The 19,461-nt window shown below is 42.0% G+C and overlaps 1 protein-coding gene across 3 annotated transcripts in view; it reads left to right on the top strand.

Moving 5' to 3' along the window:
* Positions 1–18,063, top strand: part of samd12 (sterile alpha motif domain containing 12) — a 95,667-nt gene extending 77,604 nt beyond the window's left edge. The window contains exon 6 of one of the 3 annotated variants that reach the window (XM_086192733.1): positions 12,682–18,063. In XM_086192733.1, the coding sequence (XP_086048859.1) occupies positions 12,682–12,786 (105 nt within the window). In that variant the 3' untranslated portion in view covers positions 12,787–18,063. The remainder of the gene's footprint in view (positions 1–12,681) is intronic. The other 2 variants (XM_086192736.1, XM_086192735.1) reach the window with 2 other exon arrangements.
* Positions 18,064–19,461: the final 1,398 nt, after the last annotated feature.

Here is a 19,461-nt window from a genome sequence, read left to right as displayed (position 1 = left end):
CTTTCTTTGTGTGTCTGTGTCAGCTGCTCGTACTGCAAATAGTCTTTAACCAGCAGCATGTAGGAAGTGCATCTTTATGAATTTACTGTGTGGTGCACTTCAGCTTTAAATATTCCTTTAGGGGCTCACAATCTATCACGCTAGCTCATTTATTAGCAACGCTCTATTAGTCCGTCTCTGCATTATTCCCCATTTATGTGTTCCTTTAAGAGATCTACATTTTTTTTCTTTTTCTCGGGCTTCGAAAAAAAAAGAAAAGATTTAAGAAAAAAAAAATCTCCCAAAACAATTTCAGCAAAAGGAATCGTCCTCATAACATCCAAAGAACAAACACACGCTATTTACATTTGCCCACACAAATACTCAAAGTTGTGTGTTCACTAACTCTTTAATAAGAACTACTAGCTTGCATGCACGGGCAGAACTAATTGTCTAATTCATTTCTTATTTAATTACCAGACAAGCAAATTAGTTCAAGCTTGAAATCCCAGAGCCACTCAAGAGAAATTAAAGCATTTCCAAAAATAAAAAAAAAAGTTTTCAGCAGGAGAAGGGAAGGAAAAGGAAATTCTCTTTTCATGGTGATTGGTTTTGCCACTGAGAGGAAGTCTTTATTGCACTTACGCCTTAATTTATCTACTTAGTATACTCAGCATCTCTCCATGCTTTAATTTATATTTTACACAGGTGAGATTGAGAAAAGCATATATGTTTAATAGCGCAGCAATGGTAACATCATCCGCAGGCTGAAAACAGCTTCTCTCTGTGTGTAAGAAGGTAATGCCATCAGTGGCTATGGAGCCTAAGGGAACAGAGCGGAAGCATGATTTAGATCAAATGAAAGGCATAACACAAAGAAAATGTTATGTGTGGAATTATCGTAAGGAAACGACTGAGAGCTAATAAAAGTGACAGCAACCCCTCAAACGTGATGGTTTGTACGCATAAAAAGATGGTTTGAAGGCGCAGTTTCCTTCAGAGCGCGCTCACATTTGGCTCAGTTGCCTTGCACCATGCTGAAACAGCACTGCTACCCCATCACCCCTTCCTGCCTGCTGAGGCCAGAGCGCACTTTTGTCATTACACAAGAGCCTGACATTTTGGCAAGAATCCGGCAGGTCAGGATTTGCACGAGTCACAGGAGCAGAACGGGACAGCAGTGATTATCCGTTCCTGCATCACAGAAGAGCGATACGTTTGCACCCCCAGATGTCGGTTCTTCTTTAGGTTTAGCAAACGTCGAGGGGGCAAAGGACAGGCAGAAATTTTCTCACACCCTCATAATCCTGCAACATCTTTTGTTAGATATCCGGTCAGTTTTCTTTTGTGCATTCCATATGCATGAGTTCACATGTTACTGTTGAGGCATTGTGCCACCGTGCTGGGCTCTGACCCACCCTACCTGTGCATGGTACGAAGTGATCACACTCATCCAACAAACTGGAATTTTGGACGTAAACGTGATTGGGCTTGATGTGGATTATCCCGTTAATTAACAGCCAAGCTACTCGAACATTCAACATCTACTCATGCAGAAATGGCATTCATGGGCCTGTAGTAGCAACCAAATGTCCCAAGTCCAAGGAACATTGGATCAGTGTGTTTACAGTTAGAATGATGTTTTAGGATGCTTACAAATCACGTACAAGCTAATAAAGATACGTCCCACCACGCAACCTAGGAAATGCATCTGTCAGAATAGGAGCTCAGTCGAAATTTATAGAATATCTTTACCACTCTTTAATAACCGTTTTTTCTGCGTTTCTTAATTGCCGTGTCATGCGAGGTCATCATTATTTACAGACAGCTGGCAGGGTTGATGACAGACACAGAAAGTAAGAACGAGAGACAGACACAAAAGTGAAAAGGCTGAGTAAAATACATTGCTATTCCTAACTTTACCCCACTTCCCTGCTCGCACCATCTACATCACTGCTGTCCTCCCGTTGTCGAGTCATCACATTTCTGCAGAAAATTAGATTCGCCGTGCCACCAAGACTGATGATCCCCTTTAACCTCAGCTACTGAAGCACTTTTCCTGTTCCAATATAGCACCCAAGCCTTTTTGTCACTGCTCTTTGAAGGCCTCTCATATCTTATGTTTAAGTGCTATTGACTGAACATGCCCGAGTCTTGATAGGCCAGCTGAGCGTCTTGAGGGGAATCGTTCCCTTCAAGTACGCTCAGAGTACACTCAGCAGCCGCATCCCAAGGGCAAAACGGATATCACAGTTGTAATAGACTTCCTTCCTCCCTTGAGCTTTATATCATTGGCTTACAAGCTTGTAATAGCAACGCATGTGTTGTGATAATGCTAATTTGTCCATTGTTTTATAGTTACATGGAAGATTACCAAGGAAATATATATATATATATATATATATATATATATATATATATATATATATATATATATATATATATATACTAGTTTGAATATTCTTTTCAATTTGACAATATATTTTGTGCTGCAAATCAATCTAAGGATGTAGATTGTTGGATTTGATGTCTTTCGTCATACCTACAAATATTAATGCGCACTAACGTGTTTTTTACCTGCGTAACCTCTGGCTGGGAATGAGACAAAGGGGCATATGCAGCCAAGCCACATTTCTGATGACATATATGGGGTTTTTTTTATGGACCCTTTTTGGGATATTTTCAATTACTGATATTTATTTATTGGTATGCTACTGCAGAGGTTTGCACAGCTATAGCCTACGTCATGCAGACAAGCAGCCTAGTTAGCAAGACGGCTAAACCGCCTGAGAACTGGAGCCTGTCGCCAGCATTTCTTTAACATGTTGGGGGGTGAGATTTACCCTTATGTTGCGTGGCGATTGAAGTGTCAAGTGATTAAATCATGATAATGAACTGGTTCGTTTCAGATCTTTGATAGTCTGAACGTTTTCTTCGTTGACAAGTCCTCTATTTTAAAGAGATGTATTTATATGCTTAGTGAGATTATGGTCATGCCAGGGAGTGAGTCAGACAGTTAAAATGCGTACCTGCATTCAGACAAGTGAGCAGGAGAACAAGTCCAATTTACAAAATGAGCACCCACACGCTGTCAGCACTGGTAAACATGTCGTAACGCAGCCTGTTTGCCTTTTGACAGCTGATCCGTTCACTGCTCCAAGTCAAAAGATAGCGAAGGTTCATGTAACCAGACTAGTAATGCAAATAAGATTATGACAGCAGGTTTGTGCAGGTAAACACAGCCATGTTTATTTATAGAGGGAAGGTGAGTTTCTTATGGGGTTGGAGATTAAGAGCAAGAGATAGAGAATATCACTGCTAAGGGAAGAGAGAGAGAGCTAGCGAGAGCGACTCAGACAGAAAAGAAACTATTCTCTGGGAACACAATGCAGGATGGCGTGCTCCAGCTAAATAAATTATCACGGGGGCTATTTTTAAGCTGAAGTGTAAATGCAGTAATCCTTAGAGCAGGAGCTGCAAAGAGCCAACACACAGAAGCCACATCAGGGAATACGTTATCTTCGCCTCCCGTCCGCCTCAGTCTCTCTCTCTCTCTCTCTCTCTCTCTCTCTCTCTCCCCCCTCTCTCTTTCTTACACTTATTCCCCCTCCCGCATCCCCACCCTGTCCCGGCATCTTTATCTTTTCTCGCTTTATCTATTTCCCGTTCCTCTCTTCTCCTCTTCTCCCCTGCCTCTCGCATTGGTAAAAGCTTCCTCTCGGTGTCGGAGTATTTTGCTTATCACAGAACCCTCCATGGGGACTCCTCTCAGTTCTATTGTAATAAACAATAACAGACCTTTGAACAAGACGGGGAGGGGAAACATGCAAGCGGCATGCAAAGAAGCATCAGTCAGAGGATATTAGGCCACTGTGGGTCATTCTGCAACATCCAAACAAATCATTCTTAGCCGATGTATAATGTAAAGGCTTGAATTTTTTATCTTCCCGTCCCTGTGGGAGGATGATTTCAAGCCCGGGGAAAGCTTTTCCCTTAAGAAGTTGAACTTCTTTAGGAGTGTTGTTTTGCTATTGGAGGGGACCCTCTTTAATAGTGCATAATGGTGCGTCGTTAATCACCTGCACGGGCTGAGGTTTTACAAGTTTAATAACACTGTACCCAAGCTCAGGACTGTGTCTCGATCCTCTGGGAGGTACCCTGTCTGAGCGTATCCGCACCACACACACTCAAAAATGATCCCGATCCAGAAATACGGGTTAAAATTTGACATCACGTTTAGTGAAGCGGTTTTCTCCGTTTCGGTTCCGGAACACACGTGTGAATTTTATCACTCCATTTGAATGCCATCACATAATTAAGGAGGGGGCCACCATGACATATATCAGCCACGTGTATGAGATAGAAGGTGCCTACGACAGCAACCAGTTACAGTTGCCCTCCAGTGGTTGTCAAGACATCATCTTAATGAACTCGTGTTGAATATATCCACACATGTAGCTGAATTCTTGCTTTCTCGCTGCCGAATCTCATGAATCCCGAGCTAGATTTCATATTTCTAACTCCTGCATTGACGACTAAATCGGAGTGAGCCTGTTGTTGATTTCCCTACACGGTTTTCAGTAGAGAGATAAATTTCCCAAATGACCAATTTTGTTTTACCACTCCATCCTTTGAGGAGCTGTGTGAATATTTACCGCCTGTCACAAATAACCTGTGTTGTGTTCAAGTGTTTGTCAGTAAATTTAACCAAACATGGCACAAAACAGTCATAGCTTTACAAGCAATCATGTATTTTACTCTTAATGTTTACTGAAAGAGCTCAAAAGCATCATGCAGGGTCAGCTAACCGAGCTGACACGTCTGAGCCTGACCTGCAAATAGTGACTTGAACCTGGGCAAACCCGGCAGTCACCTAAAAGAATTAAACCGGTCAGCCAGGCTCAGCACAAAAGTATGAAGCACATCTTATAAACTCAATAATGATATATTCTTACCAAAAAAACACCAAAATCTTATGTAGACTATTTCTTGGCTGGTGGCTGTGATTCTGGAGTGCTTCATTCACAGTGAGGTTGCCAGGCAACCAGCTGAGACTCCAGAAAGTGTTGTATTTATCTCCTCATCTAACTCAACAAGAAAATAAAATGATTTCAAAAAAATGCTTTTAACTTTTCGACTACTATAAATTTGCAGATAACAGGCAAAGTTGTTTTATTCAGCGCACGCAGCCTGGATGCAGTGTTGTAGCGACTCCTTTTGATTCAGCGTGACGAAGCTTTCAATTCTTTAAACCAGCCCTCAGTCAAGATGATGCCAAAGCCTTGAGTAAACCACAGCAGTCATGACATCACAGTGAGACGAGACAATCGCCTGAAGACAGACTCGATTTCATACGTATAAGCAATTTTTTTCATCCATCTAGATGCGCACACACACATATACATGCTCTAAAATAAAAGGCTGATTTTTTACTGTTCCACTTTTTTCTTTTTTCTTTTTTCTGCTTTAACCCCCGAAGGCCATGACTGTTGTGTGCCAAGAGAGCTATCCTGCATGACGGTGCCGCACCGTAAAGAAACGCTACCGAGCTGAGTGTGTCAGTCGCCTGCTGAGCAACTAAAGCAAGCACAAGCACGGCACTTGTGTGTGTCTGTGTCTGATTGTAAGTGTGTGTGTGTGTGTGTGTGTGTGTGTCTGTTCAAATGCATTGGCAGGTGACACCATAAAGTCACGGTATCAAACAAATCCAACTTGACACAAGTTAAAATACCAAAATACAAGCACGATGAGAACTACCATTCCTGTTGCTCTGCATAAAATAGAGTTATTTACTTAACCACACCGGGTTAGACTTAGGAGCAGCTCGGCTTCGGAGAGATGGAGCGAGGGAGAGGGGAAAACCTCTCATCAGTTGTTTATGTTGTTGAAATCAGGGCAGGGAAAGAAGCAGTTGCAGAATATGATGACCTATTTTGAACGCATGCAGCAAAGACGAGGTCTGCTAAACCTAATCTGAGAACTACAGAGCCTGAAAACTCTACATTGCAGAGTATGAATATTGTGTTTATTTTATTTTCATGTGTGCATACATGAAGCGTAGCCTTTCTAACTTGTCAGAAAAAAAGTGAGCGTACCTTGGAATTGAATTTCAGTGAGACAGAACCCATCATGTGCTCCGTGTAGTAGCTCAAGCCTCGTGCATAATATGGAGCTGTCACAGATGCCCCTTTTTCTCAAAGTGAATAAATTCTTGTCAGCAGGCTTATAACCACAGCATTTTGGGGAAACAGAACAAGGTTTGAGGTGGAGAAGGAGCCTGATGGCACGTCAGCTGCGCTAGCTTAATAAACCCGGGGCTTTCAAGTGTTTTCAATGCAAATATTGTGTTAAAAATACATTAAATGTTGTCGCTACTTCCTCATGTTGGTCTTCCTCCTGCACATTTCTGGGGTTTGTTATTTATTTGTTAATGTATGAACACATTGCTGTTGCGGTCGCTGCGGTGACGGCGTACTTTATGCGTCGGTGGCGTTCGATTCGCTGATCGTCATGCTGTTGAAGTGGCATCTACATCTTATCTTACCTTATAATAGTAGAAGACACTTTTGCCACCTGGGAGTCAACTGATCTTTTCCCATGTATTTGAAGGTGTACAGAAAATACATCTAAAGATGGCGATAAATGACATAAACAATGTAAGTCAAAGTTGAAGGTTGGGAAAGCGGCGTGGGCGGAGATGTGGAAAGGATTTATCGGGGAAATTTTCACGGTAATTTTATGTAATAAACTCAGTGACGCCACTACAAATCACCCTGTGGCGCTGAGGTACACGCTGCTGTTACTGTTCACCTCTGGGTGTTAGTCGTTAGTCACCTGCCTCAGCTCTCACTATACTAACAGGAGCGGTTTATGACTTATTTGTCTAGTTTTGAATTTGCTAACATGAAATATTTCCATCAGAGATGATATTAAAGCCTCTCTCATACTTGTCTTGTACTAAGTGACAAATCCGAACTTCTAAAGGTTGCGCTGTTCAAACACTTGGAGCATTGTTTTTAAAACATCATTCAAATGAAAACTATGTGCTATTCAAGGGAACATTCCAGCTCATAAATGCAAATGATTTCCCGCTCACTCCTCTGTTTCTGTTCTCTCTTTCTCCCTCTCTCTCTGTCTCTCTCTTCCTGTTTGATGTTTGTATTAACAACAAAGCAGACTAAAACTCCTAATTTGCTATTCAAGCTATGAAAATGAAGGAAACTTCTGATTTGAAATACAACAATGGATATTAAGTGAAAAAAACAAGCATGTGTTTACTGGTAAAAGTTGCTTGCCATTAGCAAGTTAGCGTCTCTGGCTGTTACAAAGCTACAATTTCAGGTATTGATATGATTGATTGATTGTTTGGTGCTCAATCCAAAGGAACATGGCAGCAATGTTACATTTAGTCACAATAATCCGCAGAACTTGTTTTTTAATTTACTGATATTTAGATATTTACTCTTTTTTTTTTTTTACATCGCCATGGTTACCTGAAGAACTCGCATCCTAATTTGATAACCAATCAGGATTATCTAAGCCCTCGGTTGGAGCCTATGATATGTTCTGTCTATACAGGACTGCTGCCCTACTTGTTGGATTATTTTTAGCCACACACTGATACACATTTAGTCAGATTGTGATCATTACAGAGACAGGATGTGTGTTATGTGCGACCCATTTGAAGTAAAGCACAGTGGCCATTTTGATTGTAATGGAAGGAACATGTAACCAGTTCAACAGCGCGACGCACTGATGTGTTTTTAATCAGGGAGGACCACGTCTTAATAGCCGTACAGGCCGAGGAAAACCGAGAAGGAAACGCCACACATTAAAGCCTTGATCCGGCCCATCCAGCTGATTTTTCAAAGCTGGATGGACAGAATCAGAGCAGCTATATCTTCTTCTTTTTTTAAACACGCGGGAAAGATTCCGAATGCAAGCGCGCACGACAGAGAGGAAAGAGAGGAGAAAAAAAAGGAGTGAAGCATCGCTTGGAAGATCTCTGGAAAGCTGCGCATCTGTGATTACTCGCAAATCATATTCATCATTCGTACATGTGGCACTGGAGACTGAGCTATTACAGGCTAAAGAAGCATAATTTGTGTGTGTTTGATGAGACTGAAACCGTGTGAGAATACACCACGGAACAGAACATTAATAATAGACTGACTCTTCCCTTTGTTTGGGATGTAAAAGTGATGTGCAGGACCTGTAATTAGTTAGTTTAATAACGGGAGGCAAAAACCCAGCGTTCTGTGCTGCTCATTCTCACACCCATGCAATTACACACCACAAAAACATGCTGCAAATGTAATTCACATAGTGAAGCACATATGCACACACGACACTCATGTCAGGGAAGCATTTACAGACCGGTCTGTTTAATTTACGCTTGGCAGATTATAGTAATTATGTAAGAGAAAAGAAGTTCCAGAGTAATTTAGCCTTTTTTATTTCTGTCCTTGAAGAGGGAAAGAGAAAGAAAAAAAGCACGAGGATGATCGTCCCCCTTTTATTTACGCTGCTGTTTAACCTTCATTTGGGAAAATGTGTTTCTGTGAAAATATTTGATTTGACTGTTTTCGCATGGTTTTATGGCGAAAAATTAACCACCCCCCCCCAAAAAAAAGGTCTCACGTGAATGCGTCTATGGCAGAAAATTGTATTAAAATGCAGAACATGCAGGTTTGTGTGAGTTTGCATGTGCAGCGGCAACCAAGAGAAAACACAGTGATGTCAACATAAATTGGGAATATAGAGTGTCATTGAACCCCACCTCTGGGCCTGCTCTCTATTCACCATTACCTCGGAGTAATGTGTGTGTGTGTGTGTGTGTGTGTGTGTGTGTGTGTGATTGTAACTGTGTGAATGTAAACTACCCATGAAATTAAGATTCACATCAGAGTATTTCATGTTTGTATGTGTAAATGTAGCCGATTGAGTCGGCGTGTGACAGAGCAAACTATCCTTGAAATTAAGATGCCGACAAGGAGAAATCCGTGTGTGTGTGCGTGTGCGCGCGTGCGATATGTAGTCCTCATGCTGTTGTTTCCCCAGCTTTGACCCAAAAAAGGAAGGCAAGTCCCGATAGTGTAAAGCATTAAACCTGCAGTGTAGTCTTGGTTTTAAGGTTAAACTAAGGTTACAGAGAGTCTACAAGAAATGAATGTCGGTGCATTCAGTGTCCTCTGAAGGCTGACGTGCCCCTCACGAGAAATATTACCACATGTCATACCGCAACAGCTGTGACTCATCCGCTTTGAAACATTGTGTCTCCTCCTGTGCATTTACACTCGCTCATTTCAACATCACCTCCTCCTTTAGTCTGAGCTCTTCTTTTTTCTTGGTTTTGTATTCAGTTCAGCCTTTATTTGCAATACAAGCGATCTGTTTTGTTTCAGACTCCATTGTTGGAAGTGGACATAGTGTGAAGATTAGTGCTGCCCAAAATAGGGCTTGAGGTCCATATTTGGCCTAATATCAGGTTTGATTTTGCGTGCCACGCGTATAAAATGAATACTAGATAATATTATCAATAGTAATCTTGAAATGAAAAATACTTTTAAATATTGTGAAAATCACAGTTTGTGGTTTGTCTTATTGTTTTCCATTTCTTGTTTGTATTTTTTTTTTTTTTTTGAGGCAAGAGTAAGATTCCTGTCTTCCCAGCAGTTCGTCCAGTAAGAGAAAAAAAAGACTGTGATACAAAAGGCATTTCAAAACCCCCAAATGTGTTTGCTTCTGGCCGGCGGCCCTCTTTTTAGTTCAAGTTGGGGCCCTTCAAAGAAAAATGTTTGGCCACCCCTGGCGTAGACCCAACCCACAGGTATAAATCAGCTTCAAGTCTCCCAGAAATGAATGTCAGTGTATGTAAATACCGCAAAAGTGACTTGTGTGTGTGTAAGATAGCAGATAAGCCAAGCTTTAAGTATCCTCTGCATTCTCCAAAGACTGGGAGGGGAGGGGGATTTGAGGACTCCTTCGAACATGCTGACAGCTTGTCGAGGCCCTCCTACGACTGTAATGAATTTCAGCCTTTTGTGGTGTGTGGTCCCAGTGCTCTGATAAGCCCTGGCACTAATACAGTTAAAAAGGTGTGTGTGTGTGTGTGTGTGTATGTGTGTGTGTGTGTGCGTGGCTGAGATGATGTTTACATGCTTTCCAGGGGCAAACGGCTTCATGTATCGCAATGTTTCTCAATAATGGTGATGACTATTACATGGTTGAAGTGGTTGAAAATTGCATGTGTGTGTGTGTGTGTGTGTACTTTAGTTGTGAAGCAGAAGTACATGCTTCTTTTCATTCCATTCTACAACCATTATGGTGCTTCTGACCCAATAACGTGCACTTAACGTCTATATATTTACCGGTTTCTCATTTAAAAATTTGAGGAAAAACGGGAAATTGTTTAAAACTAAACCAGCGGTTCCCAGTTGTCGTGTCACTTCAGACGTTTAAGCTCGATCCCAGCAGGTCCAAGTGCGTTTCTGCGGCCGCCGTAACTGATCGCAACTATGTGGACAATTATTCTGACTCCAGCACATACAGTATGATGCAGCACATTTCAGAAGCAGCTCTCCTCCCACTCCAAAACTATTAGACCGGAAGCCACATCAAGCTGCACGGAACAGACTGAGCGGCTAGGAAGTTAAGACACGCAACAGTGTAGCATCTGGTCCCTTCTCAAATTCAGGCACCAGCTTGGCACCAGAGCAGAGAGCGGCCAGTCGGAGGATTTTCATCACGATGAACACGATTTAACTGAACTAAACTGTGTAAACTTTGTAATCTGCAGCACCACAAAGCCAGAAATAACAATAACCACAATTAGAAAACAGATTGAAAAATTATACATTATTATTATAATTAATATTATTATAATTATTATCATTACTCATAATTAAAGTACAGAAAAAATGGCACAGCTGGCTTCTCCGGGGTTGCGGGAAAACCTCAGGTGATGTAATTTCAACCGAAGATGCTCAGAATTTTCATTTAAAAAAAACAACACACACACACACATTAGAAAAATAAAGACAAAGACAATTTGTAGCAGAACTTTCTCATTTCCGTTTGATAAATATCTCGTCTCGCTTTGATCGGAGCCCGAGTCCAAGTTGAGAACCACAGTTAACTCGGACAGTAAAACACTGCCTACATGTTGATGAAGCATAACAACCCATCGAATAATGAAAAGAATAATAAAACCCAGGTGCCCGTTTTCTCCACAACAAGTATTTGTACTGCTTATACTTCCATTTAGCTGATGATAAACTCATCCTATTTATGTGTAAATGATTGATTTACAACAAATACTGCCCATTAGGGCAAAGGCAAGGGATTTTTAAATAAAAGCCAACAATCCTCACTTTTTCTTTCTTTTTTTTTTTTTTTCTTCTTCTTCTTCTTCTTCTTCTTCTTCTTCTTCTTCTTCTATCTGGTACCAAAGCGCTGTAGTAAAGGTTTGTCCCGGGGGTTTCTGAATCAGGAAAAATGCATTCTGCAAACAAACAAAAAAATCATGCAAGCTTTCAACCTGTGACCTTCACGGTTATGAAAGCACCTCAGGCTTTAGGAGGTTATTTGGAGGGGGGGGGGGGGGGGGGGGGAGCTACAGGTTTTTCCAGTGTTTTTTTTTTTTTTTTTTTTTTTTAGGTCTCAATCGCTGAAGTAGGACTTTTCCATCACAAGAAGCACTTTACATTGTGGTGCGTTTGCTATTACTTGCCTAAAAGAGCTGAATTCTTTATTCAACGGTGGAAAGTGGAGGTTTTCTTGCTATTCTGCAGACCCACAACAATGTTATCATGAATTCCCTCCTCTGTGCTGGCTCTCTGCCCTGGGTCCACGCTCTGGCAGTTGAATAGAGTAAAATCTGAAATCTAAAATCACAAATCGGTTTCCTTGCACTGACCTCTGCACAAGCGTGCGTGCGCACGCACACACACACACACACACACACACAAGTAGACAAGCTGTTGCGGCGGGTATGTCTATGTGGGCCTTGCCATCACATGACTGAGCTTTAAATGTCACTGTCCGTTTCATCTGTCTGACTCATCCTTGTCTTCACTTTACATTCGAAACACTTCAGTGTGTGAATATACGTGTGTGTGTGTGTGTGTGTGTGTGTGAGAGAGAGAGAGAGAGAGAGAGAGACATGGTCATGTGCTGGTGTGTTTGACGGACACCGCCTCTCTGCACCTCCCTCTGTGCGGTGCCTGTAACCACAATGATGCCCGCTGCATTGATTTTCTCTGACCATTTTATAATTATGTCTTGTATCTTTTTTATTCTTCCTCTCCCTCTTTCTCTCTTTTATCCTGTTTCTCTTATCTCCCGCCCTCTCTCTTTCCCTCTCTCTCTCCTCCAGTTTTCTAATTCCATCCCCCTGATCCATTTTTATGCCTCACTGTGCTCATGCTTGTTATCTTGGCCCTTTCTCTCTTTTTTTTCCCTCCTGTTTGATCTCAACTTCTTAATTTCCTCTCTCATCTACGTCACTCCTCTGTTTCATTTGCACTCCCTCCCCGCTCTTCCTGTGATGGTGATCATCATTTCGCTTTCTCCCCCCCCCCCACAATTCTGTTTTCATCTTGTTTTTCTTCTTTTCTCGCCATTTCTAACTTTCCAACCGTCTCTTTCCAATGACAGAGCTTTGTCTCACTTCAATCTTATCTGTATTTTGTTTTCTTGCAGCCTCTCTGGAGTGCACTCCATCTTCGCCGTAACCTGATGGAGCAGAACTACCCAGTCACACAAAGGACACCCACCGCCTTGCCAATCCAGACCTCCTGTATGTGATCCCTCAATCATCCTCCTGGACCACTTCTTTGTGTCAACACCTCCAAAATTCAAACTTCTTCCCAGCCACTCCTGAAACATTCCCACAAGTTCCAACAATCCTCCGATCCTTCTGGAATCTGATCAATAGTTTCCATCCCATGTTATTACTGACCTCTGAAGCAAAAACGCAGCCAGACCTCTCATGCTAGAACTCCCACACTTCGCTTCCTCAAGAGCCTCGCCGACAGCCAAGCCCTCCCAGCTCCCTTCTACCCAGAATTCAACACTGGCTGTGCTTGGCTCTGTTTCCAAAAATCATTTTAAGATCATTTTTCACTACTGCCTTGTGATCGGGCGATTATTTTATATTTTGGGAACGAAAGGATCCCAAACGTTACGTATAATCTCCAGATTTTTCCCTCAAGCGTGTTCTGTTTGTGGCATGTTCGCTCTGTCATTGTAGCACTTGAAGGTGTATTTTCTCCCGCCGGTGCACCGCTGCGACTGGCTCTCACCTTCTTATGGACTCTTCCGTGGTGGGAACTTCAAGACTGTTCATAGTTCCTTTGTTTTTTTTGTCCGTATACCTTCACAAATGATATTCCAATACCCTCAAGGGGGTGACACAGTATACATAATCATGTCCGTGTGTTGGGACTTCTGTGCGTCAACCCTGTAAAGAGTGTTCTGATATCCATCCTCACTTTTTGTCCTCTCACTAATGCGGATCGTAGTTGAAAACAAAGTAAGGGAATGAAGAGTGAAGCTGGCAAAACATTAGATGCGGTTAAGTTGTAAAAAGCAATCCGAAAGAGGTGAAGCAGAACCTGAAGGAGGGAAAAAAAGGGATGAACTGAGAGAAGGAAATTCCCTTGGTGTCCCTAAAAGCACTGTGCTAGTAGGTAAACTGATTTGGCAACCCAAAATGGGGGATGAGGTGTGGGTGTGGGTGTGTGTGTGTGGGGGGGGGGGGGGGGGGGGTCTGAAAAAAAAGAGGAGCACATGAAGCAAAAGGGCTTGTGACTTGAAATTCTTTACAGCTAACAAGGAGAGGAGAGGAAGAAGACAAGACATCACTGATAACAAAAGAAGAGGCTTTTTCACCCCCCCCCCCACTCTCTACCCCTCCACCCTCCTCTGTACGGCTCTGTACTCTTTATTGCTTTGTCGGCTTTCTAACTCACCCCTTGGAACTATTTTTAGATGAGATATATTGAAAATAGTCTAGAAAGGAGACAAGCTGCGCGCAAAAAGCTCATCACTGAAATGTTGTGTGTCAGTCTATTAGGAGGATATGGTGTATCGTATTTATCTCTGATGAGACAAATCTCTGCTGTCAATGTGAATAATGGCCGCTCACTGTTGATATTCCCGGTATTTTAACTGCACCTGAAAGCACACGTGTCTGTCACGCGCACACAAAACTTTTCCATCTTCTCCTCCGAGTGTGTGTGTGTGTGTGTGTGTGTGTGTGTGTGTGTGTGTGTGTGTGTGTGTGTTATGAAGTCCTGTAGCCAGTGTAACGACCTCTAAATATCAGCATCTGATTTCAGCCTGAGTGATATTTATCGAAATCTCATATCCATGTCTGTCTTTCCTCTCATGGATGGAAGCTGTCAATCTGAGGAGCATAAAATAGCTGCTGCATTTAGAAAGGGGAAGAGAAAAAAAGAAAAATGAGAAGAGGTGGGGGGGGGGGGGCATCGGCCCCTGAGAGCCATTGCGCTTTAATGGGATTCCATTTGTACATGAGTCCCTGTGTGTCCAGCCATTCATTGTTTGGATAGCAGCGGTAGCTTAATGCAGCAAAAACCTGCAAGCAGATTGAATAGTATTGATCAGTTCTTCAGGACATACAGTCGATCCTCCAGGATTACAATAGCCCCAAGAAGTGTGTGTGTGTGTGTGTGTGTGTGTGTGTGTGTGTGTGTGTGTGTGTGTGTGTGTGTGTGTGCGTGTGTGTGTGGATGAAGGGAGGGTTGGCTGCCATGCTGACAGTCACATAGGAATGGAGCTGTTCTGGCTAAAATACAAGTGGCTATTTCACGGTCGGGTGGAGATGCCGTGTCCATGTCAGTCAAGGCCGCTGGAGGAAGGGGTTTGAGGTTTGAAGTTTCTGTTAAGCTGTGTACACACAGCATAAAACGGCCAATGACGTGACTGTGGAATGACAATGATGTCCAGCGGATTGTCGGGAGGGCAGGTGAAATAAAAGCTGGTGACACAAAGTAGTTTTGTAGCGAGGTAAACTTTTGAGTAACGCGGTTAAGGTGACTGCCACCGTGTGCAAAGGAAACGTCGCAGGCAGACAGGAAATATGGGGAACAGCCGTGGGGGACTTGCGTCAAATGCGTTCACATCTCTACATTTAGAATTCTTCACTCTTGGATTTCAGATTGGAAAAGTCTGAAATGTGAATTGATGAGTGTTAAACCTGGTTTCATTATGCAAATGAGCCATGGCTGGGGCTCCTGATGATAACGTAATCAACAAATATTGAATTAATATTGATCATCATGTGTAGAAAATGTCTATATGTATACGATATGTATATTAAAAAAAAAACTCAATATGCCTTCCTCTTAGTAGCCCACTACAAGTGTAGTTGTAACATTTTCACTTACCGTCTTTAACAGTTTGGATAAGATTTGAGATAGAAAACACTTAAGTCTGACCCTTTATGCTAACAAAAGGTTAGCATAGCATCAATACTGGAAACGGGTTGCTTTTCACTCTGTCTGAGTGTAACAATATTCCCTTGTTGGCACCTTTAAGCATTTACACGTCATATTGTGTATGATTGATTGTCTAATCATGATTTTATGTTGGTTAAAGCACTTTGAGGGTGCTGGTAACCTTTTCAACTTTAAGCAGGCTAACTTTTTTCCCCCCTCTTTTTATGCTAAGCTGAGCTAACCAGCTCCTGGGGTTTGACTTAAAGGAAATGGTATGAATATTCTCCTGGAACTCTTAGTAACAAAGTAAATACTGACACCTTCCAAAAATATTTCTTCAAGTGAAGCTGCTCGGATGTGGTCAGAAGCACAACCATTAGCAAATAAGAGCCTTGACAAAATCAAGTTCTGTGAAAAATTCCCCAAGAAGAATTAAAGGCTGACTTCTTGATATCTTCCAGTTTGCGATCCACTTGCATTGAATTTCATCATATTTCAGTGTCGTCTCTGTGATGAAAGTAACTTTTTTCTGTATTTAATCATGACTGGAAAGGATAACTGCAAGCTTTTGTAGCAAAATCTTTTGCTGTTGATTTTTAAATTTATTTTGTTTTCAAATACGTAAGTTCTATGCAGACTTTATCAAGACCTGAATTTGAAGGAATTTACTAAGAATTCAGTGTTTGTTGCAGAAAATTGGATGGGAAAAAAAGCAGATTTCTTTTTTTCTTTCTCTCTGAGAGTGTCTCTGATATCAACGTCTTTGTGAAACTAAAAATTAATTCAAGACCTTAATCTGCTTGCTGGCTCTCATAACAAAAACAAGCAGTGTGTTTTTCTGATCCGTATCCCAGGCTGCATCACTGTAATACAACCCTTCGTGTAGGCAGTAAAAGATTGATTCTTTATTGTTGTCCCTAGAAGCGCAGGGGTGGGGGAGAGAATATAGGCCTACTTTTCCTCATTGCTATTAGTATGAGTGTAACATTCCAGTATATTAAGCTCTGATATCCACGTTTAACCAGCTCATCTGGTAACTGTGCCAATGTTTCTACCTAAATTGGTTCCTCCCATCCTCACACAGTACCTAACAAGAGGTTTAGCTGACACACACACACACACACACACATACACACACACACACGTCCTGAACACACACACACACACAAGGGAGGAACGCCAAACTGAACCTCATATGATTTTCTTGCACAGGAACTTCCACACATGCTGGCACAAACAAGCTTTGTGTGTATAAAACACGAGCACACACAGTGACACATACATACATCACGAACAGATGAGCAGTTAACGCAGTGACGGCACATTTTCTATAAGTTATGTTTGAACATGTAGAAATATACATGTACGCAGCACCTCAAACACAGGTTGGGTTTTGATTTGTGTTTGGTTTTTAATTTTCTGCCATGATGAAAGCATGTTCTGATTCTGTTCTGGGTGTTTTTGTAACCAGCAGGCATGCAGATCAAGTCTCTACTCCCTGTCTATTTACATATAAGGTGCCTAATGATGGAAATTAATTATGATATTGATATCATGATGAATAAATATAATAAACAGATTAATCTTCATGTACAAGACGTTCTCATTGTTGCTCTATGTGCGATTGACGGTCTGGTATGTTGCATCACATTGTAGGCCTGTGCTTACGTGTCCTTCTGAATGTTTCAGGCAGATGAAGACTGGAGTTGCAAAAATAATCAGCTGACAGATGTGCCGGATATTCTGGTCAGGCAGGTCTCCTCAGCACCTTTCATCTGACCTTCAACCGCCCGCAGGTGAAGCTGGAAGTGACAACTGGTGGTGATGGGAACGGCTTGCACATTTCAGACTTTCACACATGAATCTGCAGTGATGGATTGTGAGCAAGTATCATGCTACGGGTTCTCGCAGCGAGTGGGCTCAATACTTGGGGCCTCTACTTTCAACTCAGCTCATTCCTCTACTCAAGTGTCTGTCACCTGCCACTCAACGCATTTCTTGACCCAGTTTTTGCCTTTTATGCCCTTTTAAGTGCTTCCAAAATAGTTGTCTTGAGCTCACAAAGACATTCCGTCCCTCCTTTAAAACTTCAGAATGCAGAAAGAGCCAGCCACTCATAGATCACCTTGAAGCTGACAGCGCACCGTCGGCACCAACTACAAACTATCCAAATGTGCACTGTCAGGTATAATCCATGCCGTTAGTGTCCAGCCGTTTGCTCGATACTCCGCCAACACTGAGCTAATAAAACCTTTTCAATTCATTGTTTGGTTCTTAGTAGCGACCGGCTGGCACTTTCAGTTGAACAAACTCACCTGAGCTCATTCAGGGTTGTGCCGAACTGTAAAGGTTATGGATTGTTTTTCTCTTTGGATGTAGATTATACCAGACAGTGCACTTTCCAGTTAGTAAAAGGATGTTTTCGGACGTGTAACTGGCCGCAGCTTCAATTTAATAATACGTGTCTGGCTCTTCCTACATCCTGGAGTTCCAAAATAAGAGACGTGGTGGTTAAAAAAAAAATCCCAAGACGCCTATTTTTTTTGAGTACTTTGTTGGCTAAATACACAGTTTGGAGGAAGTATCACTTTCTGGGTCTGTTGCATTTCACTGCATTAGTTTCATCTGGGTCTGCGGGAGGGGGCAGCGGGACTCCCAGGGGGGAAAAAACAGTTTTGGGGGTGACAAAAGTGAAAGAATATTAGTTATTTTAGTTCTAAGAGTGACGATGTGATTTTAGTTGGTTATTTTTTACTGTAGTTTTGGTGAAATTTTTCAGTCTGACATTATGAAATCCCCCAGGACAAAACTCTATGTATTTTATGTAATCTAATGTTATGTAAAATAGCAGTATTAGTCTTTCTGGGCAGAGTTTTTGGAAAATATGTTTTATATACTCCTGCACCAGTTTCTTGTGTTTTTCTTTGAGTCAAGTGAGGTGAAATTATAATGCCTTGCAAATCCATACAAAAGAAAACACGTATTAATGCATTTCAAACTATAAACCTTGGTCAAAGGTTGTTTTTTTTTCTTCAGGCAAATATGTTTTTCTACTTGTTTTTCTTTTCTTGGGGGGGGGGGGGCTCCAGAATTAGTGCAGCATCCTCTCTTCATGACTGGTTGGAACTGTATTAAAAAAAAAGTAGGGTCTAAAATTTGAGAGGCTACTTACATAGAGGTTAGATTCATTCCAAAATGAAATTGATTTTTGAATAAATTGAAATTGATGTCTACAAATGGTGCAAATGCAGGAGTGCTTTTTTTTTTAAGAGGGGCCATGCTGCAGTGGAGAGGAGGAGGAGGAGGAAGAGGATAACAGGCTTGAGGGATGAAGAGAAAGAGAGATATGACAGAAAATCGCTAGCACTCAGTCCCCTGCCTTCTCCTCTTGAGACCTGCAACACACACTTTCAGCACTCTGGGCTCTGACTGCCTGCCTGGATGAGATCGCCATAGTTTTGTGATGTTTGTTTGTTTGTTGGGGGGGGGGGGGTTGGTCCCTGTGTATGTGTGTGTTTGTCAAATTTCTCTCCAGTGTTTTCTCACTTTGCCACATCCCCTTTTGCTCTCTTTCAGATTTGCAAGCTCTATTCTATTTAGAATTCCTTCTGTATCTCAAACATGGTCAGTCTCATGCGATTATTCTGTTGCCTGACATTTTTTTCTTACCTCTTGGTTGTGTATTGATACAGATCCTTCCAGTTTCTTTTTATCTTCCCCCTCTCTCTTCCTCTCTATTGATGTATCCTTCTCTTGTGTCTCTGCATCATCATCATCCTCAGCCTAGTTGTTGTGCATAACGCTCCGCATTCCCATCGTCTTCCATCACGTATTCATGTCGAGCACAAGCAGGCGGCTGTATGAATTAAACATCTTAGACAGTGCACACACTGAGCGCCTTTGGAGTGTCAGTATGAGCACTGGTACTCAGATAGGGGGCTCCGGCCACACACCGTAAGTGTTTGTCAGTGTGTGTGTTGGTACTTGACTCTGTGATACAGTGTCAAGTACAAAAGGT

Source organism: Aulostomus chinensis, chromosome 22, assembly GCF_037954235.1.
Source record: "Aulostomus chinensis isolate RoL2024-O1b breed Wild chromosome 22, RoL_Achi_v1.0, whole genome shotgun sequence".
Lineage (NCBI taxonomy): Eukaryota > Metazoa > Chordata > Actinopteri > Syngnathiformes > Aulostomidae > Aulostomus > Aulostomus chinensis.
The sequence above is the reverse complement of the archived record's forward strand: the minus strand, read 5'-3'. Positions and strand labels throughout refer to the sequence as shown.